This window comes from Chrysemys picta, chromosome 3 (genome assembly GCF_011386835.1).
Source record: "Chrysemys picta bellii isolate R12L10 chromosome 3, ASM1138683v2, whole genome shotgun sequence".
NCBI lineage: Eukaryota > Metazoa > Chordata > Testudines > Emydidae > Chrysemys > Chrysemys picta.
Window position 1 is genome coordinate 144,947,127 of NC_088793.1, and position 25,845 is coordinate 144,972,971.

Consider the following 25,845-nt stretch of genomic DNA (forward strand, 5'->3'; position numbering starts at 1 on the left):
TTCCCTAACGGCAGACTAGCACCTTATCACCGCTCCACCCGTTATCGGGGGCGGGGGCGCCAGCTCGTGTGTAGGGCGAGACGGTTGTTTGCAGGAAACCCGCCGCCGCCACCCCGAGGACGGAACCGGCACCCACTAGGACCCGCTGCGCGCGCAACCACATAAACTGACTGCGCACACGCCACCCGAGAATACGAGTTCTCGCGCGGTTTTGATCACCCCGTTGCCGTTCCCGTTCTCCCGGCCGCCCTGCTGGGAATACCCTCAGCGGCCAGCAACTCTCGCGAGATGTAGATGAGCGCGCGGCCGGGCCGAGCGCAGCAGCAGCGCGGGAGCGAGGCTGCGATGGGGCTGCAGGGGGTCAAGGCCGTGTTCTTCGACTTGGACAACACGCTCGTCGACACGGCCGCCGCGGGCCGGCGGGCCATAGAGGAGGTACCGGCCGGGCTGGCTCGGCGCGCAAGGGTGACACCACCAACTCCGGGAGGGGCTGCCCCCCCCCGCACCTGTTCCCTACACCCCGCGCATGGACATGACAGCCCCTCCCCCACCAATCTCCCGGGCACGGCAGCCCCTTTCCCCTTCCCCCCCCAAATCCCCCGGGCACGGCAACCCCGCTCTCCTCCCCCCGTCCAATCTCCCGGGCACGGCAGTTCCTCTCCCCTTCCCCCCCCCAAATCCCCCGGGCACGGCAGTTCCTCTCCCCTTCCCCCCCATCCCCCGGGCACGGCAACCTCCCTCTCCTCCCCCCGCCCAATCCCCCGGGCACGGCAACCCCCCGGGCACGGCAACCCCCCGGGCACGGCAACCCCCCGCCCAATCTCCCAGGCACGGCAGCCTCATCCCCCGGGCACGGCAGCCCCTCCCCCCGCCCAATCTCCCAGGCACGGCAGCCTCCTCCCCCCATCCCCCGGGCACGGCAGCCCCAGAAGTGCTACCGTGGGGACCGCATCATGTGCTCTTCCATAGGCCCCCCTCTCCCGTAATATTACTAACCCCTTCGTCCTGGGGTCGCTGTAAGGCACTGGCGTGGCCATGTCCATGTCCTACACGGGGAGGACACAGTCAGCGATATGTGGCCGAGGGACACCCGACATTACCCGCCTTGGGTGGGTTGCGGCTACATGGCTGTGCAGAGGATTAAGGGGAAATAACAAGTTCGCTTGCACCCCGAGTGGGCTACTTGGGTCAGAGCACACGGATGCGGGCTGTGTCTCCTCTAGGTGGCCCAGGAACAAAGCGGTGGGGTGTAGGCCGAGTGGTGGCTTAGTGCACCGGCCAGTGCTGCTGAGCTGACTCGGCAGGTGTCTGTAGATCTACCAAAGCAATGCGGAAGAGGGAGGTGCCTGTATGAAGCTGCTTGGGGCTATTTCAGGCGAGGGGCAACTTACACACCATTCCTTGCTTAGGGGTTTCAGTAGTGCCCATCCCTGTAATATCTGAGGCCTTACTTTAGTCATCCTAAATAAAGGTTGCATAATTAGGCTGTTGTTACTATTTGTGATTTGTAGCAGAAATTACAAGGCTCTGAAGCTGTGATCACTTATTGATAGAGTATTAACCAGTTTCTTCAGAGTTTCATTACAACTTAGACCATGGGTCTGAATATCGCACCGTCACAAATTTAGCATTAGATTGTGGGAGTATGAAGGATTAACCTCCCACCCAGGTACCCCTTATGTCAGGGGTGGGCAAACTATGGCCTGGGGCCATATACGTCCCATCAGAGGTTTTGCTCCTGCCGGGGAACTGAGTCGGGGGCTTGCTCCACGCAGCTCCCAGAAGCAGCAGCACATCCCTGCTCCTGCTCCTACATGTAGGGGCAGCCAGGGGGCCCCGCATGCTGCCCCTGCAGCTCCCGTTGGCCAGCAAACAGGGCTAATGCAAGCTGCAGGGGCGGCACCTGCGGACCTCTGGCGGCACCTCCACGTAGAAGCGGGAACATGCCGCTGCTTCTGGGAGTTGTTTGAGGTAAGCGCTGCCCGGAGCCTGCACCCCTGACCCCCTCCTGTACCACAACCCCTTACCCCAGCCCTGATTCCTCTCCAAATCACTCAGTCCCACCCTCCTGCACCCCAGAGCCCACACCCCCAGCCAGAGCTCTCATCCCCCCCCATGTGCACCCCAACTACCTGTCCCAGCCCAGAGCCCACTCCTGCACCCTGAACTCATTTCTGGCCCCACTCCAGAGCCTGCACCCCAAGCTGGAGCCCATACCCCCTCCTGCACCCCAACCCCCAATTCCATGAGCATTCATGGCCTACCATACAATTTCCATACCCAGATGTGGCCCTTGGGCCAAAAAGTTTACCCACCCCTACCTTACATGGGCATATTATGTGTATGCTACACTCAGGGGTGAAGTAATTTACTCTCTTTTGCTCCTTCCCACCTACCCTCTGGTGTTAGAGGGAAGCCAAAGCACAGTGCCTTATGAGGCTCTTGCTGATGCAGTGGAGCTATGCTTATGGGATAGTTTTTAAAAGAATTCGGTGTTAAGTCACTTTAAACTATGGGCCACATTCTGCCATCCTTACTAATGTTGAATAATACATTACTCAAGGAGTATCCCGATTTATTTCAGTGGGACTACTGTGGAAGAAAGTAATACTTCATATAAGCCAGGGTGGCAGAATCTGGCCCTTAGTGTTTAATGCCTTATTGTAACCTTCCTTTCCCTTTACATTTGTTAAAGGTAATAAATGTCTTGCAATCAAAACATCAGTGTGATGAAGGAGAAGCTCACATGATTTGTAATAAGGTCCAAGAAAAACTCCTCAAAGAGTGTCATGATCCAGCTAAGGTGTGCATTACTGATTTAAGGATCTCACATTGGGAAGAAGCAATACAAGAAACAAAGGGTGGTGAGGCTAATCGAAATATGGCGGCAGAATGTTATTTTCTTTGGAAAACTACACGCCTCCAGCATCTAATCCTAACAGAGGAGACAAGAAGCATGCTTACAGAACTTCGAAAAATGGTCCGCTTGCTTTTATTAACTAATGGAGACAAACTCACTCAGAGGGAGAAGATTGAAGCATGTGCCTGTCAACCATACTTTGATGCCATTGTTGTGGGTGGAGAACAGAAAGAAGAGAAACCAGCACCATCTATATTTTATCATTGTTGTGATCTGCTTGGGGTACAGCCTTGGGACTGTGTGATGGTTGGTGACTCACTAGACACAGATATTCAAGGAGGCCTGAATGCAGGTTTGAAAGCAACTGTCTGGATAAATAAAACAATGACAATGCCAGTAAACACTTCCCCAGTACCTCATTATATAATTTCTTCTGTTCTTGATCTTCCAGCACTCTTGCAGAATATGGACCACAAAATGAATGCTAACTTAGAAACTGACAAAATGGTTAGTATTAATGACGTACATGACAGTGCCAATATAGAATCTAAGAAATGCTAAGTCCTTAGCCTGCTAATGTTTTTGTTGAAAGTTTGGCCCTAAAATCTTACACACGTAAACATGTTTACTCAAACAGTGGATGGGTGAGTTATTTATTAGTGGAGTTCAATAGAAGAAAAGTATTGAAGTGACTCTTGTTATTGATGGAAATTTTTTGAAAAGAAATGAAGCATAAGTGCAATTGTCAAATTTATGCTACATCTGGAAATTACGGAGAGACTTTTTTTTAAGCATAGGTCAAAGACAACCCTGCTCATCAGTCTTGCTTTTACAACGAAAAAGGAAAAACTCCATGTTTTGATTTTCATTTTGGTTTGCTGGCTTATAAATTTAGCAGGAATTTCAATACTAAAAGATTGTTTGTGGTGTATAAAACAATAGAAGGTGGAAGAGAATATGGTAGAATTCTAGATTCTTCCCAATCTAATTCATAGATTTCTCAATAAGGATTAAAATGAATTTCCCCATTTGAAAAAGTGAGTGGATCTAGTACATAAAGCAGCCCATTCTAAAAAATTTTACTTAGCTTTTTGGGCAAACTTATTGACTTTGTAATTTTGGAAGCTAGTGACTTTTCTCAAATTTTGCAGTGACTGTTCTTAAATGATAAGACTCAAATCCCTGTCAGAAAAATACATATGTACACCTGAAAGCTTGCGTATGTATAGGGGACCATTTATCAGCAGGACTTTATGGATAGAGTTTTGTTTTAATCACATACATGTATCTGCACTAAAACAGTATTTGTAATGCAGATTGATTTACGTTGCACTATATTGTGAGTTAACTGATTTTTTTTTTTTTTGGACATTTGCAATGGTCTTTGCTCAGTTTTGTCTAATATTCTTAAAGCTCATGCAGTTGTTCTGTTTGGTTTTTATTAGTGAATTTTGATCAAACTTTGGTCGTGCAGTTGGCTCAGGAGTCTACCCACTTGGAGCCAGTAACAGGATTGCAGTCTTTTGGGCTACTACTTCCATTGCTGTAGAACCTTTCCAAGTTCTAGCTTCTACATGTACTTCATCTGTATTTTGAAAAATTGTATAGTAGTAAAAAATAAGTGGTTTGCATAACTTTTCCAGGAACTTGAATTCAGGTATAGGATGTAACACTAGATAAATAGCTTTGCAGTGTATACTATTGACGCTGGATTTAGATTACCCTGTTTATGCCATATTATAACACTACTCTTCCTCCACAAATTTATTTAATTTTGCTGTACTTCATTTCCTTTTGTGACAGTCAGTTAATTTCCCTCCTTATAAAACACCTCTTTTTTTCAAGAATGTAACTTTTCTCACACTTCAAAAATATGAACATTTGGGAACATTACATTTTAATTTTCATATTTTTAGAAATTAGGATTAATACACTTATTGGAAGTATTGCACATTTTAACACCCATGCCTGTCTGTCATTATGTGATGGATCACAAATTTCATGTTTTAAAAAAATGTTCATCACAATTGATAGTTATATTTTGGATATGTTTGTGAGTTAGGATAAAAACATTTCAGAGTTGGAGAGGCATAGAACACCATAAAGCAAGGAAACCTACCAGAAGATGTGGAAGGACATGTCTACATGAGAAAGGTTTAAATTCACACCTTAGCTGCATTAGTTGAACCTATTTTAAACTAGTGCAGTGCCCTGCAGAGACCTCTTTTGGTTTAAATGAGGCTTTTTTGATTTAACTTAAATTGATTGGCAACAGAGTTAAGCTAAATCAAAATGTCATCCCTAAACTGAAATAAGTGTCCATGAAGGATTTTGCACTTTAAATTGATTTTTAAAAGAAAAGTTCAACTTCTTCATTTAGACAAGCGCTAAGGTGGGGCCTCAAGGAGCAAACTGCCAGAGCCATACAGAACAATCAGTTAAAGAAAAGCAGGCACCACCTAAGTCTTTAACATAATTATGGGGAAAAATTAAGAAGGAAGGCTAAGCATTAAATGAGGTCTTTGTAGAGCAATTAAATGTATACAAAAGGTTAGATGATGTCACCAAGTATTCAGATACTTTAGACTGTTGGCTTGGTTCTGTAAATGAAGACTGTTTTTTTAAAAAAAACACTTTACCACAGCCTTCCAAGATGTGTTACACTAAAAATCTATTGTTTAAACAGCACCCAGCAGAATGGAAGCCCAGTCTGATAAGGGCCTCTGAGTGCTAGTGTAATAAAAAACAATCCATAATTATGGGATGAGGCTCTGGACTGCAGATGTCCATGGAACCATAAGGCCAGATCCTCAATTGCTGTAAATTTGACTTCAATGAAACTGCAACTATTTATACAAATTGAGGATCTGTCTAATACTTTTTCTTGCCAATAATGCACCACCATTCTGCCTACTGGCCTATTTGTTTGGAAGGTCTCACTCTGCTTTAGAGAGGAACATCGTTATTTCTGCTTTGCACATGGACAGTGTTTTAAAATGATCAATAAAACAAGAAGAAAGCACAGTAACTGCATACTCCGATACATAGGGGTCACACAAATATTTTTCCTTCATTGCGGAGTACTGTACCAGAATACATGTAGCTACCAGTGTGCACTTTGGCTACTATTAATTATTACTATGCTGCTATAAAACAAGAAGAATGTAGAACATATTCTTTTTTCCTATCTAAGGTGCTTTCAGAGTATCAATCATCATATCTAGGTTATCTGCATGTCAAACTGGCAGGCTGGTTTTCTTGAGATTGATCTCTTCCAAAATGCCTAGTGAAATTGAAAGGAAAAAAAAAAAACCATCTGGATCATTTTTATGAGAAACAGCAAAACAGGACAGTGTAACAGTCTGTATTCAGCAGAGTTCTGGTTTTGCCAAGTCTTTATTAATATAACCAGGCAATTAAAAGCAAAATAAAAAGGTTCCTTAGTATATTTTGACAGTATATTTTAAACAAAAATTCCACCTGCACTTTTACTAAGAACGTTTACTTTGGGAGATAATGTTCCTTATGGGAGGCATATTCTGAAATAGTTTGAACTCGGAAATTCTTTTGATTTTTGTGAAATGCTGATCTGGAACATTTGTTTAACACTGATAAATGACATGCTTTGGGTTTTTAATTGTTAATTTAAAATAAATTATGTACTTGTCAAATAAAATATCCTGTTTTTAAAGCATATTTTCCTTGGCTCTTTGTAGATAGAAATGGTACCAATAAGGTATTTTTTGTTTGGTTTGATTTTTTTAAACAGGGCCTATTTTTCAAAAATAGCAAAGTTAGGCTCCTAAATCCTTGGGTCTGATTTTTCACAAGTGCTGAATAGATGTTTTCCATTGATTTCAGATAAAGTTGTAGGCGATCAACAATTCTAATCATTGGACCATTACTGATTTACTAATTTCAGTGGACAAAAGTTTCATGTTTGTCTTGATAATGCATTATGTTGTTTGTGGATTACAAGTATTTACGAGTAGCTGTATGAGGGGTAAACAAACATTTTTTGCTAGCACACAGGATATTACAAATATTGTAATGCTTTCCAGTGAGCTCTATTCTGTTGTTACAAGTTGCTTGAAACAGATTTGTAGCCTATTGCTTTTACAGTAATTTATATTTGTTTTGGTTTTAATTTGAAGTACCTATCCCTTGCCCTGCGTGCTTTCAGAGAAACTAAAATGTAGAATTACAAAAATAAAAACTATACAGATGCATACTGGACCAACCATACAAATCACAAAACAAATCACTCATGATTATTATATATCTGATCACTTGCTAAGCCCCCCCAAAAAGATGAACTTTGTGTAGAGATCTGAAGATTAAGCTCTACGTAGCACCTTTCTCTGAAAAGAAGCAAAAGCACTTTTTGTATACTAACTACATAGATAGGCTTGGCAGAATTCAGTTTTCTTTTTTAAATAATTTTGATAGATTATTTTTATTGATTTAAATTTTCAGTTGTGGGAAATCATGAGGGGCAGACTATTTAATGACAGAGATTGAGATTCAAAAAGTTAAAGCTTTATAACTGTTAACACACTTAAACTTTTGAAAACTTTGCCATTTAGCAGAATTCAGAAAAGGATTGGATGTTATAGGTAACAAGAACATTCAGTTACAATAAAAAAATTAAACAAACAATTAGATTTAGAAGGGATATAACAATCTCATGCTTGAGGGACTAAACCAGTCTTTAACTATGAGGAGTTAGGAAGAAGCTTTCCCTATGGATAGTTTATTCCATCTCTGTCTACTAAAAGTTTTCTTCCATCTTCCTCCAAAACTTCAGTATGGGATACTGTCAGTGACAGGATATTGGACTAGATGAGCCACTGATCTGATCCATCATGTTAATTTCCGTTCCTAGGAAATGAGCAAAGTCTTTTTATCCAACATTAATTTTTCTTTAGATTTAATTTTTTATTAATATTCCTCATCCTTGTTTTTTAGTTGTTCATACTAGCTTACTCATGGCAGGCATTGTAAACGATAGGCAAAATTTACTTGGTAATTATCTGATTTTTAGAATATGGCAGGACACTGAGGTTAACACCGCCACACTTACAAAAAGATCCATGATGTCTTTCATGACCAAGGCACCAAACCTTACACACATGCTTAACTTTATGCATTATGAGTAACCCCATGTCACTAATCACAGTAAGTAAAATTACATACCATGTGTAAGTCTTTGCAAGATCAAGGCCCAAATAAGATCTTCATTTTGTCTTCCAAAAGATGCCACTTTCAGCATAAAGAGCCTAAACCAAAGCCCACAGAAGTCAGTTGAGTGATTCCCACTGATTTCAGAAGGATTTGGACCAGGCCCAAAAATACTGAAATATGTTATTCGTTCAAATGTGAGATCCATAGCAAAGTGTTTACCTTCCTTTTAGATCATCTCTGTTCCTTTTAACAATTCTTAGCAGAATATTTAAACAATCACTTTAATTTACTGCTAGCAAAATATATTTTGGACTCCTTGCCTTCATTTCTCAGTTTATTTATTTTGATTTAACATAAAAAAATGGATTATCCCTAGCTATAGGTGCGTTGAGGAATCATTAAGGCCAAGATTTAAAAAAAAAAAAAAGTTCCAGAGGTTGACTGATAGCTTCATGGGTATGAGGCATGTATGTGTTGGTACAATAGCTGAATGAACAACTATATTGAAGCATAAGAACTGTGGGGAAGGGGTGTGCAATGATTATGAACCAAAAAAAATATACTGGGAACAAAGTAGCCAAGAGTGCATTTCTAATGGGATTTCATGTGGCCCTGAAGAAGCCAGGATACATCAAACAGTTGTGCAAACACACATGCAGCTTGGTATAAATATTTATTGTTTAACCTTTGTATAGCCGTAGTGCCTAGAGGCCAAGCAGGTCAGGACCCTATTGTGCTAGGCACTGTACATCCCTATAGTAATGCCAGTCCATGCCTCAACCAGGTTACAGTCTAAAAGAATAGCTATGTACAGTCATAAGACTGTATAAGGTAGTCTAATAAGATGCATTCTTAATTTTTGCAGTCATTGATAACAGGACATTGACTCTTTCCAGTTCTTCTCTTGTTAACTTCACTGGAAGTAGGATCAAACTAATGGGGCATGATTCTTCCATGGCAGCATACAAGTAATTCCATCTGAAGTCAATGAGACTTACATATATCCTGTGGGCGTAGACTCTGGTTCATTGTATGTTTCTGACTGTTCTCAAGGAATGATCCAGGATTAGAGTTGTGATTGTCCAGGGGGCGTTGATTGTACCTGCATGTAGGGTCTTTGTTTTTGAAGTACAACCTTAAAAACAAAAACAAAATTCAAAGTTAACTGCAAAATTAGTTTAAGGCTTTTACCCAAAAGATTGATTGTTAGCTTGTCATCCGGGAAACAACTGCAATCAGAAGGAACACGCAAACAGAAATACAATATCTGTGTTCTACATGGTGTTTTTCCATTCTTTTGTGCATAGCTTTTATTTTTCTACCAAACCTTGTAGTGGATTGTCCCCATTATAGTTCACTTTCTAGATCTCACTGTGTACATACAAGAGACATAACAATGCAGGCTTGATGTCAGCTGTGTCTAAAGCAAAACTGCAGCTTTGTGCTTATGTTGTTAGGAACCCAGACATACAGCATTGCATACTGTCCTTGCTATATAATATAATTTGGCCACTTATCCCACATTATTGCAATGGAGTTGCATAGGAGACTTCTAACGTCCACATGAGCTCAGCTCAAGGGCTAGAGCTAGGAACTTTTAAAAAAATATAAAGAGTCTGGTGGGTGTTTATTTTATTTGAATTTTCAGTCCTTATGAATGAGAGATTTATTAGCAATGCCTAGATCTAATGACAGGCCCAGGTCTTGCAGAAACTTATACATAGGCCTTATTTTACATATGTAAGTAGTCTCACTGGAGTCAGTTGGACTACTCGCATTTAAATTAAGAGTGCATAAGTCTTTGAAGGATCAGGGCCTTGGTACAGACTGGTGATTTTCAAGTCTCCCCTCTTTGCTCCAACTTTTGCTAATGCTTCTCAGTTCTCTGTATGATCACCCGTATTCCCCTTGCTCACTGAACTAGAAATACAGTTTGCGCCTGAAGAAAAATGTGGCAGAAAGTTGCAATAGGAATGATTGGGAGAAACCCCACTCACATGGAGAGGAGATGAGCCTCTGACTTTATTATCAGCTGGTTGGCAAGTATTGGCGGCAAGTATTTTTTTAAAAGGCTTCTCTCTAAATATATTTCTCTCTATAATATACAGCCTATGCACATTTGACCTTTGTGTGGCAAATAACTGCTGTCAACCAATGGGTATCCAGGCACAGCAGACAAGTATAAAGGATTACAGTTTAGATGTTTTCCCCTATGATTTCAAACAAAATGTTGCAGATTAACTGGTTTCAAAAATGGATCTGTAGGATCAATGCATATAGATAATTCTTGCAACAATTTCCATCTGTTCTAGTACTTTTTGTTTTTGAAGGAATATGGTATATTGCATATGGTAATGTAATGTCAAAGGGGTTAATATCACATTTTGATCAAAGCAGTAATATATTATTGTCCAGACTTTCTGGAAAAAAACATTATTATAGACATTGTTTTTTGGCACAGTATCATTTCCATAGCTGATAAGATGCTCTGTGGTGTTAACATGGCATATTTTTTGTTGGCATGTAAAATCTCACAGGATGGCGGGAGGATGGCTAGGATTTATCAGGATGGCTGCAGTGGATGAGTTGATAGGTTTTGTTTTCCAAACTGTTGATGTCTTCCATTGTGTTTTGTTTCAAATATTTAAAAGAGAAGGGTCTGGAACATTTTAAGTCCTCTTTTCATTCAGTAAGAAAGATCAGTGACAGTTTATTTTTCTTTCTGTCTGAGGTATTTAAAAGGTATCTACCATCTTGATGTCTTAGACACATTGATTTCCTTTCTATGTCAGTTTGCGAGACTTTCCATGTCCCGGTCAATATCTGCCTATATTTCAGTCACAGATTCATCATTCCTGCTGTGTTATATTCTTTTTGGTAACTGGACACAAAATAAGCACCCCTATCTTAGAAATAGATTTATTTGCAACAACAGATCTGTCAACTGTCATGGTTTTCTGAACATCTTGACTGTTCCATCAGCTTGTTTACCTACATTCTACCCCTAACATTTCTTGTGTCTATAGGGCTACATATGTGTGACCCCTCAGAGTATTTACAGCATGAATGTGAGGCAATAGATATATGTGGAATCTGGCAAACTTAATACACCTCTACCCCGATATAATGTGACCCGATATAACACGAATTCGGATATAACACAGTAAAGCAGTGCTCTGGGGGGCAGGGCTGCGCACTCCGGCGGAACAGAGCAAGTTCTATATAATGCGGTTTCACCTATAACATGGTAAGATTTTTTGGCTCCTGAGGACAGCGTTATATCGGGGTAGAGGTGTATATAGTTTCTAACCTGTTATAATTATGTTTTTCAAACTTTTTAGGCAGTGGTAGTATTTAGGCTGGCAGAAATTGTTACAGGGAAAATACTATCTTCAGTTTGAGCGTGAGCAAGTGCAATTTAATGTATTTTTTTATTGTGTGAATTTATCTTTTTCATGCGACGATGAGCCTTATTATTTCACAAAAACCAATAGTTCATTTGCTTTGGCGCTTGGTTTTCCAATGTCAGGCATAAGGGGGTTAAATGGGTAGGAATATTAAAGGAGCCATACTTGGGCCATGCAGTCCCCAGGGCTGGCCCTTACCCGGTGTTCAAAAATTATTATTGGAATTAACTGAACAATTAATTACACAATACCGTAATAAATTCAGTAGCTGTAGTGGGTCCAATTCTCCACTCCTTTACAACAGCATGGCTCCCAGGACAACAGTGGACTTATGCCGGTGTAAAACTGGTATAGCAAAGTGTAGGCTCTACCCTGTTTAGACATTTTTAAATGGGCCACATTTTTAAAAAATAGATCAACACATTTGCATGCATTCATTTGAGTGCTCTTCATTTATGTGTACAATTACTTAGGGTCACATCCACAACTCTTGATAGCAATCTGTGCCACACTAGTGGCACAAAGGACATTTAAAGCTACCTTAAGCAGGCAGCTGAGGATTCCCCCTGTTTGCTCCATTATGGGCATGCCAAAAAGGGATATGTACAGTGCTCCATCTGATCTGTGGTCAGCAGTACAGGCCCTAGTCGACTATTCTAGCCAGCACAACTTAGAGTAGCCCTTAAGAAGTAGTAAATCTAGGAATAAGAGAAAATGAAGGCTGAATACACCTCCACCTCGATATAACGCTGTCCTCGGGAGCCAAAAAATCTTACCGCGTTATAGGTGAAACCGCGTTATATTGAACTTGCTTTGATCCACCGGAGTGCACAGCCCCACCCCCCTGGAGCACTGCTTTACCGTGTTATATCCAAATTCGTGTTATATCAGGTCACGTTATATCGAGGTAGCGGTGTATAAGGAGAAACTTCCAACTTATGGAATAGCTTCCCAAGGGAAGTTATGGAAGCCACTATCATTTGGGACTTAACACTAGATTGGTGACAGACAGTGTGCTCGGGAGAAGTTTTGCATTTGTGGGAAGATGGGCTGAATGATCTAAACTCTTTTCCACCTCTAATTTATATGATTCTGTTCCAAACCCATCCAGTTAGACATGGTTTCGCAAAGACTTCTGGCATTCTCAGGTTCAAATCAGATGGCCCCAGATATCTCACTGACTATTGGCATGCAGAAATAGCAGATTTACACACATACTCATTTTAACTATTCTCTCAATTTCTCACCTAATTTTCTGAAAATCATTCCAATGTTCAGATTACAGGAATTTGAAAATAGACCAAGAAGAATATTTCAGTAGTGTTTGTCTCACATTTGGTGCTTGTTGAATATTGTTATTTACAGGGTTGCATCAGGAGGTGCGGTCAGAAAGTTATAAATTGTAGGTATAACTTAGATCTAACATCTATTGTTCTTTTCTTTTTTCTTTATTGTCTGTGTTACATCAACACCTAGAAGCCACAAATGAGATCAGGGATCTATTGTGCTAGATACTGTACAGACATGTAGTAAAATAATCCCTGTGCTGAAGAGTTTATAATCTAAATAGACAAGATAGGAAACAAAGGTGCAGCAAGATTAAATGACTTGCGTGAAGTCACACAGGAAATCAGGTAGAGCTAAGAATTTAATCCAGATATCGAGTCTAAGCCCAGAGCCTTAACGACAACACACTCCTATTTTTTTTTATAAAAAGGAGATCATAGTTTTGAAATATGTGGTGTAGACTTTGTAATTCTTCATCAAAAGAGGGAAGATTTCTAAAGTTTTAGAAGTCTAGAAGTTTATCATAAGTATGATGGCAAACAGGATCTGACTTTAAAAAGGTAAAGGTAGTTGTTGATGAAGTTGTGCCAGTGAAGTTTGATTTATCAGGTGTAATCATTGGATTTAGTTAAGAAACAAGTATGTTACATTTCTGTTTGGTTAGTGCAACAGAAACATTTATTTGATCTATGTAATGCTGCTTATAAATTATTTTACATTTAAAAAATGGTACAGCAGCATTTTCTTTCTGCAACCTAAATTTATAGACTACGTTTATATACCTGACTTACACACACAACATGGGTATATTTAGACAGGTATTTGTCTAACTTGCTCTTAAAAATTTCCAATTATGGAAATTCCACAACCTCCCTAGGCAATTTATTCCAGTATTTAACCATCCTGGAATTAGGAAGTTTTTCCTAATGTCCAACCTAAACCTCCCTTGCTGCAATTTAAACCCCTTGCTTCTTGTCCTAGCCTCAGAGGTTAAGGAGAACAATTTTTCTCCCTCCTCCTTTTATGTACTTGAAAAAGTATGTCTCCTCTGTCTTTTCTTCTCTAGCCTAAACAAACCCAATTTTTTCAATCTTCCCTCAAGTCATGTTTTCTAGACTTTAAATCATTTTTGTTGCTCTCCTCTGGACTTTCTCCAGTTTGTCCACATCTTTCCTGAAATGTGGTATCCAGTCTGGAGACAATACTCCAGTTGAGGCCCAATCAGCGCAGGGTAGAGCAGAAGAATTACTTATGTCTTGCTTACAACATTCCTGCTAATGCATCCTAGAATGATGTTTGCTTTTTTTGCAATAGTGCTACACTGTTGACTTATTTATTTTGTGATCCACTATGAGCCCCAGGTCCCTTTCTACAGTACTCTTTCCAGAGCAGTCATTTTCCATTTTGTAATGTGTGTAACTGATTGTTCCGTCCTAAATGGAGTACTTTGCATTTGTCATTGAATTTCATCCTATTTACTTCAGACCATTTCTCCACTTTGTCCAGATCATTTTGAACTTTAATCCTATCCTGCAGTGCACTTCCAACCCTTCCCAGCTTAGTATCGTCTGCAAACTTTACAAGTGTACACTCTGCCATTATCTAAATAATTGATGATTAAGATATTGAACAGAACCAGAACTGATCCCTGCAGGCCCTGACTCGATACGCCCTTTCAGCTTGACTCTGAACCACTGATAACTGGTTGGAAAACCATTCCCAGAGAGTAGTTATGACTTACCTTACAGTAGCTACATATAAAAAAAAAATCAGTTTACACTGATTCATGCTCTGTTGAAGGGTTTAAATCAAGGCAATGCCTTTCTAAAAGATACACCAATAGTTCAAGCAGAGATTATGGGCTTGATGCAGAAATGGCTGGATGATGTTATACAGCCTGTGCTATACAAGATGTCAATTACATGATTGTAATGCTCCCTTCTGGCCTTTATCTGTGTCTATATTCTGCCTTTACAGAGGGTAGAGTTTAGGATCCAACACCGATGTTTTCTTTCTCTAACTAGAGCATAAAATAAGCACATAAATCCATACTTAGGCACGGTCATAACTATAAAGGGAAGGGTAACAGCCCTCCTGTGTACACTACTATAAAATCCCTCCTGGCCAGAGACACCAAAATCCTTTTACCTGTAAAGGGTGAAGAAGCTCAGGTAACCTGGCTGACACCTGACCCAGAGGACCAATAAGGGGACAGGATGCTTTCAAATCTGGGTGGGGAGAAGGCTTTTGTTTGTGCTCTTTGTTTTGGGGGTTGTTCGCTCTCGGACATCAATCCATGTTCTCCAAATCTTTCTGAACAAGTCTCTCATATTTCAAACTTGCAAGTAACAGCCAGGCAAGGCATGTTAGTTTTATCAACTTGAAAATGTTCCTTTTGTGTTAGAGGGTTTACCTCTGTTTGCTGTAACTTTGAACCTAAGGATAGAGGGGGGTCCTCTGGGCTCTTTAAATCTGATTACCCTATAAAGTTATTTTCCATCCTGATTTTACAAAATTTTTTTTACCTTTCTTTAATTAAAAGCCTTCTTTTTAAAAACCTAATTGATTTTTCCTTGTTTTAAGATCCAAGGGGATTGGATCTGGATTTACCAGGAATTGGTGGGAGGAAAGGAGGGGGAATGGCTTACTGCATTTTTCCTAATACACAGCAGGGGGCAGTTTAGGATTAATTTTCTGTTTCATGCTTAATACAAGTGGCAAACATTTTTCTAGTTTTCTCCTGGCTATGAAGCTACTTTTATGCAGTGAGCACCTAATACAAAAGGGACTTACCTTCTAGTTTTTAAAAAATTAAATATAGGCACAGTTATTTCCTGGCAAATCCTCTCAAAATGAGGGGATTAAAATGTAATGTTTCATTTTTCTATTTCCTTTTTCAGATTTTATATAAATTCTTTGAAGGAAGGAAATTTCATACTAACACAGTGTATGTAAACTATGATTATAAATATAGCTTAAGATCTACCAATTATGTCCCCCCAAACATTTTATACAAGCTATGCCACTTAATTTAATTTTAGTTGTAAATCAACTAAGAAATTTTGTTTTGGGTTTTTGGGGGTGGGGTCAGAGGTAGACAAAATATATTAAGTAACATTTTTATTTTGAGAGTTTTATACAATTATCTTGCTACTATCTCTGCATTATAGTTCAGGATGCCAAAATCTTGAAGTGAGCTACAGATAAAATTGATTGATCGAGATTTCAATAGCGCGTAGAAGCTCTAAATCACATGTGTCAAACTCAAGGCCCGCGGGCCACATGCGGCCCGCCATACAATTATATCCGGCCCGCGAAATCGTTTTATATATCTGTTTTTAATGGCCCTGTGATATGACGCCCCAATAACACACACTACAAATCCCATGATGCAGTGCAATTGCCGCCAACGGCAAGCCGCGGTTCAAGTTCGCGGTCTGTTGATGTATACAACGCTAATATCAAATCAAAGCTAGACCCCAACAATGGCCAAGAGAAAAATTGATTCTGAAAACCGAGGCTTTCAAAGCCGGTGGGAGAATGAGTATATGTTTACTGAAATTGCAGGTAAACCAGTGTGTCTCCTTTGCGGGAGTAATATCGCTGTAATGAAGGAGTATAACCTAAGACGGCACTACGAGACGAAACATGAGAACAAATTCAAAAACCTGAGCGCAGGACAGAAGCTACAAAAGGTAGAGGAGTTGAAGAAGAATTTGACATCCCAGCAGACGTTTTTCACCAAAGCAAAATCACAAAGTGAAGCTGCTGTGAAAGCAAGTTTCATTGTGGCCGAAGAGATCGCCAAATCAGGACGGCCGTTTACCGAGGGGGAATTCGTAAAGAATTGTATGATGAAAGTGTGCGACGTCCTTTGTCCAAATAAAACGCGAGCGTTTGCAAATGTAAGCCTCAGCAGAAACACTGTTGCTAATCGGGTTTGTGAGATGGCGACTGATTTGAAAACACAGTTGATTGAAAGAGCAAAAGATTTTGTTGCATTCTCCCTTGCCGTGGATGAAACTACTGACGCGACTGACACTGCACAGCTGGCGATATTTATCCGTGGTGTGGATTCCAATTTGTGCGTAACAGAGGAAATACTGGACATTAAATCGATGCACGGGACAACGAAAGGAGAAGACATCTTTGGAAATGTATTTCAAAGTGTAACCGACATGAAACTGCCGTGGGAAAAACTCGTTGGACTTACAACAGATGGCGCACCTGCTATGTGTGGTGAAAAAAATGGACTGGTGGGAAGGATGCGCTCAAAGATGCGGGAGGAGAACTGTGCCGGTGAGTTGACAGTGTATCACTGCATCATACACCAGGAATCGCTGAGTGCTAAAGTCCTAAAAATGGATCATGTGATGAACACTGTAACACAAACCGTCAACTTTATCAGAGCCCACGGTTTAAATCACCGCCAATTCCAGTCTTTTCTGCGGGAAATAGATAGCGAGTTTGGCGATATGCCATATCATACGGAGGTCCGGTGGCTAAGTCGGGGAAAAGTTCTCAAAAGACACTTTGAGCTGCGAGAGGAAATCTGCCAGTTCATGGACAGTAAGGGGAAAGACTGCACAGTTCTGCGGGATGAAAAGTGGAAATGTGAGTTGGCGTTCCTGGCTGACATAACGTCGCATCTTAGTGCTTTAAACCTTCAACTCCAGGGACGGGAGCACATAATAACCGATATGCATGATGCAGTGAAGGCATTTCAAGTGAAGCTGCGCTTATGGGAGACACAAATGCACCAATGCAACTTGTCTCACTTTCCCTGTTGCCAAGTAATACGGAACCAAGAAAGTGCCACAGTTTTCCCAAATGCCACCTTTGCTGAAAAACTCAGCGCGCTGCGCACTGAGTTCGCACGGCGCTTCAGTGACTTTGAGGCACAGAAAAGTAACTTCGAGCTGCTTCGCAACCCATTTGCAGTCGATGTGGAAACCGCACCTGTAGAAATGCAGATGGAGCTGATAGAACTGCAATGTAACGGGACACTGAAGGCAAAGTACGACACTGCGGGGCCAGCACAGTTCACTCGCTTCATTCCTGAAGCGATGCCGCAGCTCCGCCAACATGCGGCTCGAATCCTGTCCATGTTTGGCAGCACATATCTGTGCGAGCAGCTGTTCTCTGTGATGAAAATTAACAAAACGTCACACAGGAGTCGCCTCACTGATGAACACCTGCAATCGATCCTGAGAATCTTCACAACACAGAACCTAACCCCAAACATAAACGAACTTGTTGCAAAGAAAAGACTCCAAGTATCAGGCTCTGACTAAATAGGACAAGAAAATGGAATGTTATGATTTGTTATGATTATACTTTTCTTTAAATTCAATTTTTTATTTATATTTTCAGATTTTTTAATATTCCAGCATGTACAGATTTTGAATGTATTGTATTGACAGGATATTTTTTTATGAAGAGCAAAATATTTTAAGTTGAAATGTATTTATTTTGGAATGATATCCTGTATTTTGGTTCATATTAATGGTTAAAAAACATAAATATTTAGTCTGTTAAATAAATGGTTATACTGTTCGGCCCGCGAGTTTTGAGTTTTGGCCCCCTGTGCAATTGAGTTTGACACCCCTGCTCTAAATCATGGACCCAGACTCCATTGTGCTAGGTGCTATACAAATAGTGAGTAAAAATATTCTTTTCCCCACAGGCAGATGCCCCAAAAATCCCTTAGGAATGTTTTATTTTATTATAGTAACAGTGTATTTGTTTATAGAAAAGGAACCACACACCCAATCTTTTATTCCATTGACTTTTCAGTAGAAAAAACACAGAACAATCCCTACACTAGCTGCTGCTGGCTAGATCAGTAGCAAATTATAGCACCCTGCTCCTCTCATGTTGGCTGAGCTGTGACAACTGTGCATTGCCAAGTTGGGCAAAGCACCATCCATTCCTCTCTCCTCCCCACACCCCGTCCACCTGTTTTGGGGGGGGGGGACTAGTGAGTATGCAGTGCCCACTTCAATCTACTCAGATGGACCTAAAGTAGCCCATGCAGGGAAATAAGAGGGAGTAAAAAAAATCCTCCTTACGACTTGTGCAGGCACATAGGGCCAGATTGTGTTGTGGCCTAAGTACCAGCCAAAATATATAGGGATAAGACCAAACAGTTCCAACTATATTATGCTCCATTATACTTCATTGAGCTAAATTTTAAGATTGAGAAAACAAACACTCAAAAGTTAGGATTTTATCCACACCATTAACTTATTTTGTGACAACAAAGCTCCTCTCCCACTTTGCCAGGCAGGACAGAGCCGTAGCTCATTTTGCAGCTTTGCATGCCATCACTGTTCAAGCCTCCAAAGAGAAAGTTTCTCCCGGCGGCTTACTTAATCCACTTCCGGCCTATATAGCGCTGTCTACAGTGGCGCTTAAGTCAGTATAACTAAGTCGTTCAAGGGTGCAGATTATTCACACCCGGGAGCAATGTAGTTATAGTTATACCAAAGTAATTCATATTGTAGACCAGGGCTAGCTGTTTAACACATGGAATGTACTTAGGGAAATCTCTTTTGAAACTTTACTCGTGTTTGTGCCTTTGCAAGAAAATGGAGCTCAGAGCAACATTCCATATCTGAAGTTTGATGGGAAACATTTGAAATTGTTTTTTATTAATGGTCTATATTTCCTTGATCCACTGAGATTGCAAAAGACTGTGATTACTGATTCTAAGTAGCTAAGAATTGTGTGAATCCTAATATTTTAGTTACCTCATCTTTTCCATCATCCACTCAACCCGCTTGTTTGTTTCATTCACCTGTTAGGTCTCATCAGTTAGATCAGGGGTGTCAAACTCAATTGCACAGGGGGCCAAAACTCAAAACTCGCGGGCCGAACAGTATAACCATTTATTTAACAGACTAAATATTTATGTTTTTTAACCATTAATATGAACCAAAATACAGGATATCATTCCAAAATAAATACATTTCAACTTAAAATATTTTGCTCTTCATAAAAAAATATCCTGTCAATACAATACATTCAAAATCTGTACATGCTGGAATATTAAAAAATCTGAAAATATAAATAAAAAATTGAATTTAAAGAAAAGTATAATCATAACAAATCATAACATTCCATTTTCTTGTCCTATTTAGTCAGAGCCTGATACTTGGAGTCTTTTCTTTGCAACAAGTTCGTTTATGTTTGGGGTTAGGTTCTGTGTTGTGAAGATTCTCAGGATCGATTGCAGGTGTTCATCAGTGAGGCGACTCCTGTGTGACGTTTTGTTAATTTTCATCACAGAGAACAGCTGCTCGCACAGATATGTGCTGCCAAACATGGACAGGATTCGAGCCGCATGTTGGCGGAGCTGCGGCATCGCTTCAGGAATGAAGCGAGTGAACTGTGCTGGCCCCGCAGTGTCGTACTTTGCCTTCAGTGTCCCGTTACATTGCAGTTCTATCAGCTCCATCTGCATTTCTACAGGTGCGGTTTCCACATCGACTGCAAATGGGTTGCGAAGCAGCTCGAAGTTACTTTTCTGTGCCTCAAAGTCACTGAAGCGCCGTGCGAACTCAGTGCGCAGCGCGCTGAGTTTTTCAGCAAAGGTGGCATTTGGGAAAACTGTGGCACTTTCTTGGTTCCGTATTACTTGGCAACAGGGAAAGTGAGACAAGTTGCATTGGTGCATTTGTGTCTCCCATAAGCGCAGCTTCACTTGAAATGCCTTCACTGCATCATGCATATCGGTTATTATGTGCTCCCGTCCCTGGAGTTGAAGGTTTAAAGCACTAAGATGCGACGTTATGTCAGCCAGGAACGCCAACTCACATTTCCACTTTTCATCCCGCAGAACTGTGCAGTCTTTCCCCTTACTGTCCATGAACTGGCAGATTTCCTCTCGCAGCTCAAAGTGTCTTTTGAGAACTTTTCCCCGACTTAGCCACCGGACCTCCGTATGATATGGCATATCGCCAAACTCGCTATCTATTTCCCGCAGAAAAGACTGGAATTGGCGGTGATTTAAACCGTGGGCTCTGATAAAGTTGACGGTTTGTGTTACAGTGTTCATCACATGATCCATTTTTAGGACTTTAGCACTCAGCGATTCCTGGTGTATGATGCAGTGATACACTGTCAACTCACCGGCACAGTTCTCCTCCCGCATCTTTGAGCGCATCCTTCCCACCAGTCCATTTTTTTCACCACACATAGCAGGTGCGCCATCTGTTGTAAGTCCAACGAGTTTTTCCCACGGCAGTTTCATGTCGGTTACACTTTGAAATACATTTCCAAAGATGTCTTCTCCTTTCGTTGTCCCGTGCATCGATTTAATGTCCAGTATTTCCTCTGTTACGCACAAATTGGAATCCACACCACGGATAAATATCGCCAGCTGTGCAGTGTCAGTCGCGTCAGTAGTTTCATCCACGGCAAGGGAGAATGCAACAAAATCTTTTGCTCTTTCAATCAACTGTGTTTTCAAATCAGTCGCCATCTCACAAACCCGATTAGCAACAGTGTTTCTGCTGAGGCTTACATTTGCAAACGCTCGCGTTTTATTTGGACAAAGGACGTCGCACACTTTCATCATACAATTCTTTACGAATTCCCCCTCGGTAAACGGCCGTCCTGATTTGGCGATCTCTTCGGCCACAATGAAACTTGCTTTCACAGCAGCTTCACTTTGTGATTTTGCTTTGGTGAAAAACGTCTGCTGGGATGTCAAATTCTTCTTCAACTCCTCTACCTTTTGTAGCTTCTGTCCTGCGCTCAGGTTTTTGAATTTGTTCTCATGTTTCGTCTCGTAGTGCCGTCTTAGGTTATACTCCTTCATTACAGCGATATTACTCCCGCAAAGGAGACACACTGGTTTACCTGCAATTTCAGTAAACATATACTCATTCTCCCACCGGCTTTGAAAGCCTCGGTTTTCAGAATCAATTTTTCTCTTGGCCATTGTTGGGGTCTAGCTTTGATTTGATATTAGCGTTGTATACATCAACAGACCGCGAACTTGAACCGCGGCTTGCCGTTGGCGGCAATTGCACTGCATCATGGGATTTGTAGTGTGTGTTATTGGGGCGTCATATCACAGGGCCATTAAAAACAGATATATAAAACGATTTCGCGGGCCGGATATAATTGTATGGCGGGCCGCATGTGGCCCGCGGGCCTTGAGTTTGACACATGTGAGTTAGATTATAAGCTTTTTGGGACAAAGGCTTATTTACTAGATGTTTTTACAGCACCTAACACAAAGGGGTCCCAGCCTGACTGACTGGTAAGCATTACCACAACGTAAGTGTTTACTTTTGGTATACAGTATTTCTTCATTGGATGCTGAAAAGTGGGCCAAATTAAAGTCCTCTTTACTTGTCCTATGTGCTGAAGTTGGCAAATTTAGTAGGTTTTGTTGACTTATAGAAGGCCAAGTGGTACCATTCCAACATTGATAGGTCACGCCAGGCAAAGCAGTAGCATTTGCTAGTGGTGTCCTTATCTTTCGCTCTGTCTGGGTGAGATTCTGGTCTCCTTTACACCAGTGTGGCCCACAAGCAACTCCATTAAAGTTGCACAGGTGCAAGACTGGTGTAAGTGAAAGGAGGATCAGGCCCTCTGCTTGTGAAGTACCTTCATTGCTTGTGGTTGACTAATATTTCTCTGTTATCAGGTCTTATTTTAGCAAAACAAAAACAGTGCCATCCCTAACAGATCAAAGTCCGTGTCAAAACAAAACCAGAGGGTCCTGCCCTTTGTAACAAATCAAAGTCAGTGGGAATTCCCTTTGAGCAAAAGAAGCAGCTGTTACCTCTAAGAAACATAGATCACGCTCACCTGGAATTCCCCATGACAAGACTCATAACTCCTGGCAGGCAGCAACTACTCAATCAGAATGCCACAATCTGTAGCACAGAAAAACAAATATGCTCGAGTCTTCTCTTAACACTAAGTTCCTTAACTTGGTATACTGCTTCTAACAGTGTTCGATCCATTGTTGGGGGAGAAGATGGAGAATTCCTACATTGTGAAGACCTCAGAACTTCCATAGCTCAGAACAAGGCAACTACATGTACATCTAGCAACGTTTTCCAAACACTTAAAAGCAAAATCCTCAGGGCAGCAAACAAAATTTATATAATTAACATTGATTTTACTCTGCCTCTCGTTTAGAAGTTATTTCATCACGCCTCCCATATCCTGTGAACTGAATAGCTTGGGAGGTAGACTAGAACGTTGTGGCATTTCAGATGCAGTGCTTAGGACCTCTGAACAGCCATCATCCTGATCATCTCGAAACTTGCAAGCACAACTGGCAACACTGCAAAGGCCATTTCAGCAAAGTACTTAAGCATGTGCCTAACTTTAAGTATGTTAAGCACCTTGCTGGACTGGGGCCTTAGTCAACAAAAACAACCCAAGGTCAGTCATATTGACAGGGAACCTCAAGTTTATACCCCAGTTTATGACTGACCTCCATGTCTAATCAACCATGGAGTTTAGCCCTCTCAACCCCACTATTTTGGAGTACTTCTTTCAAATACTACTGAAAGGTGAGATAGTGGCTTGCTATGGTGACCCTTTTTGTTCTCTAATGTAGTGCTTAGATAAGGGATGACTATCCTGAAATGCAATGCTTATCTCTCCCAGTAATAAGATTTAAAAAAAAAAAAAACTTCGTTATCCCTTCATATACCCTCCAGCTTAGTTTTAGCCCTGTTAATGTAGCATTACCAGATTTCAAATATATGTCTCCTATGAATAACTATAGAAGAGCTGGTGATTATTATTTAAAGTTAAAAGGTGGTCTTATGTGTACCAAATATTGTAATTCTGCCCTGTAATTATTTGACAACTGCTTCATAGTTCCTTCTTACACCTTGTATTGTAATTTGTAAAAAAAAAATAGCATCACGGATATCTGAATGAATATGGCAAGATCACATTGTCTATATTAAAACTTGTTGGATTTTTTATTTTACTGAGTTAACACAATGGCATCTCCGTCCTCTAGAGCTGAGGACAGGCAGCCTCTACACTCACAAAAAAACCCTCCAACCCACACCTGTTTCACTTACCTTTTCCCAGCCTCTCCTTCAAACCACACCCACCTGCAATCCAGCTAGTGGGGAAGGAGACCCATTATCCTATCAATGTTTAGAAAAGAGTACATTGTAAGTTATAGAGTAATGTTATAAGGTTCATCACTAGAGGCCCCATACAAATTTATTTCCATAAAGGAACACCTCTTACCCTGCACAGTATTTGAAGGCTTTGAGTGAAGTTTGCCCTGGGCAGAGATTCTGCACAAGACCTATTCACAATGCTAGTCCCACTTCAGATGTGCTGAACATCAGGACACGTTTAAGCCCTGAATCTGCAAAGATTTGCACGGGTGCTTTAGTCCCATTGAAGTTAACGTTAGGCTTAAAGTTAAGCACATACTTTGCTGAAGCACAGTCTCTCTGCCAGCCCTGTCTCTGTGCTTGGCATAGATGGGATAGTATACAATGCCACCCCAGACTAGGATTTGAGTAATAACATTAATAGCTGATTCCTCAGAAGCGGGCCATCTTAACCCATTCTTACATGTTTATGAACACCTAGCTTCTTCTGACATTTTGCTAGTGTCATTTTCTAGATGCTGCTAGTCAGTGGTCTCTGAATGTATCTTTTTAGGGCTAAATTATATTAGATGTCTGTACTTCTCTGGAATGAGGCATGAAAGTAGCAATTAGCAGCACTTGTGAACTAGTCCTGTTATAGTAACAGCTAGTGTCTGCTAACTCACAGCACTCGGAGTATCTGCCTAGCATGCAATCACATAGTTACATCACACAGCAATAAACAAGTACTTTCCTAAAGAAAAGACAGACATGGCTACTGTTTCCAAATGTTGAGAATTACACAGACATTTTTGTCAGTCACGGCTTAGTGTGGGAATACAAGCCCGAAATTCCCTGGCAAAAAGCTACAGGTAGGCTAATTCTGTTGTTTGATAGCCAGTAGCATCTGCAAAGCTCTGTTACTGTTCACTAGATCTCCCCTTTGCATTCCTGGGAACAGAGCGATTCAGCAGTAATTGATTAAAAAGCTTTTTCATATACACAAGTCAGATTCTTTAAATGTTGGGGTAAATAAACTTCAATTTAAAAAATAAAAAACACACAAAATGACTTTATGCTCCTTCATGAGAACTGTACACTTGCCAGCAAGTTTATTTATTTATTTAAATAAATTATTTGGATATAGTTTAAGGGTTGTTGAGATGAAGTGCAACAGTACAAATCAGGGATGGAAAACTCCAGTCATCCAAGGCAAGAAGGAAGCTTCCCAGAAAAAAAAAAATCTATCAACTTCTTCAGGATCCAAGATTTCATTAAGAATAAAGTTTCTGGCTTTCTGGGGGGCAAAGGAAAGTCCTGAATCTTCCAAACTCATACTGATGCTATGCGGTTTTCTCTAGGCCATGTCTCTATTCAAAGTCACCCCACTAACTTTAAATGAGTTCAAACACTGATTTAGTTAAATAGTGCCCATGCAGACCCTGCTGGCATGCACTAAAATTCCCTACTACACTTTGATCTACTCCCAATTTCGATCAAAATGCACTAGGGACGTTTTAATGCATGGCAGCAGGGTCCACACAGATACTTTGTAGGTGGCAGATTTATGCAGGGTACATTCCCCCTCCAGTTAGCTGCAAACAAAGTGTTTGTGTAGCCAAGTTCTAGGAGAGTGCAGGTTTTGAAGGAGGAGATGAGCAGACAACCACAAAGTAGTGAAGAGGACTGTTCAGAGGAATGAGGACAACAAATGGGTTGGAACATATAGGCATGGGCTCTCACTGACTAATTTCATAGGCCTATTGGATTTTTAGTAGGGCTAATACATTACTGCAGGAATTTTACAGATCTGGTAGTAACACATTTAGTGTGACATTTTAGGATTGAACAGAAATATGTTCTGCGATCAGTGGGTTAGGTAAACAGTTATAGAAAACATGTCGTTCTAATGCTACAATAAAATAACTCCAATTGTCATTCAGAAGCGGACAATAGGAATTCCTATTTTACATATTGGAAATAGCAATTATTTATATTTGTTAAGCATCAACAA

The 25,845-nt window shown here is 40.9% G+C and overlaps 3 protein-coding genes and 1 long non-coding RNA gene across 5 annotated transcripts in view; 2 read left to right on the forward strand and 2 right to left on the reverse strand.

Moving 5' to 3' along the window:
* The first annotated feature begins 200 nt into the window (after positions 1-200).
* NANP (N-acetylneuraminic acid phosphatase) lies at positions 201-6,554 on the forward strand. Of its 2 annotated transcripts, none has more exons than XM_005296265.5 (2): positions 201-435; positions 2,696-6,554. In XM_005296265.5, the coding sequence occupies exons 1-2, from the start codon at positions 295-297 to the stop codon at positions 3,419-3,421; spliced, it is 867 nt and encodes a 288-aa protein (XP_005296322.2). In that variant the 5' UTR covers positions 201-294; the 3' UTR covers positions 3,422-6,554. The 2 variants fall into 2 exon arrangements, with proteins under 2 accessions (XP_005296322.2, XP_005296321.2); XM_005296264.5 differs by having other exon boundaries at positions 254-465.
* Positions 6,200-25,845, reverse strand: part of LOC135982449 (uncharacterized) — a 30,228-nt gene continuing 10,582 nt past the window's right edge. The window contains exon 2 of the long non-coding RNA XR_010599800.1: positions 6,200-9,179. This is a non-coding gene — a long non-coding RNA (uncharacterized LOC135982449). The remainder of the gene's footprint in view (positions 9,180-25,845) is intronic.
* On the forward strand, positions 11,259-19,833 carry LOC135982447 (general transcription factor II-I repeat domain-containing protein 2A-like). Its single transcript, XM_065589203.1, has one exon. It carries the CDS (start codon positions 16,224-16,226, stop codon positions 18,030-18,032), a length of 1,809 nt encoding a protein of 602 aa, XP_065445275.1. The 5' UTR covers positions 11,259-16,223; the 3' UTR covers positions 18,033-19,833.
* Positions 19,615-21,685, reverse strand: LOC135982448 (general transcription factor II-I repeat domain-containing protein 2A-like). The gene has a single exon (XM_065589204.1). It carries the CDS (start codon positions 21,683-21,685, stop codon positions 19,877-19,879), a length of 1,809 nt encoding a protein of 602 aa, XP_065445276.1. The 3' UTR covers positions 19,615-19,876.

Excerpts from the sequence above, each read along its gene's own strand:
- NANP (XM_005296264.5), top strand. The coding sequence starts at position 295 with ATGAGCGCGCGGCCGGGCCGAGCGCAGCAGCAGCGCGGGAGCGAGGCT. Across the intron at positions 466-2,695 it reads GGCTGGCTCGGCGCGCAAGG|GTAATAAATGTCTTGCAATC; the intron begins GTGACACCACCA and ends CATTTGTTAAAG.
- LOC135982447 (XM_065589203.1), top strand. The coding sequence starts at position 16,224 with ATGGCCAAGAGAAAAATTGATTCTGAAAACCGAGGCTTTCAAAGCCGG.
- LOC135982448 (XM_065589204.1), bottom strand. The coding sequence starts at position 21,685 with ATGGCCAAGAGAAAAATTGATTCTGAAAACCGAGGCTTTCAAAGCCGG.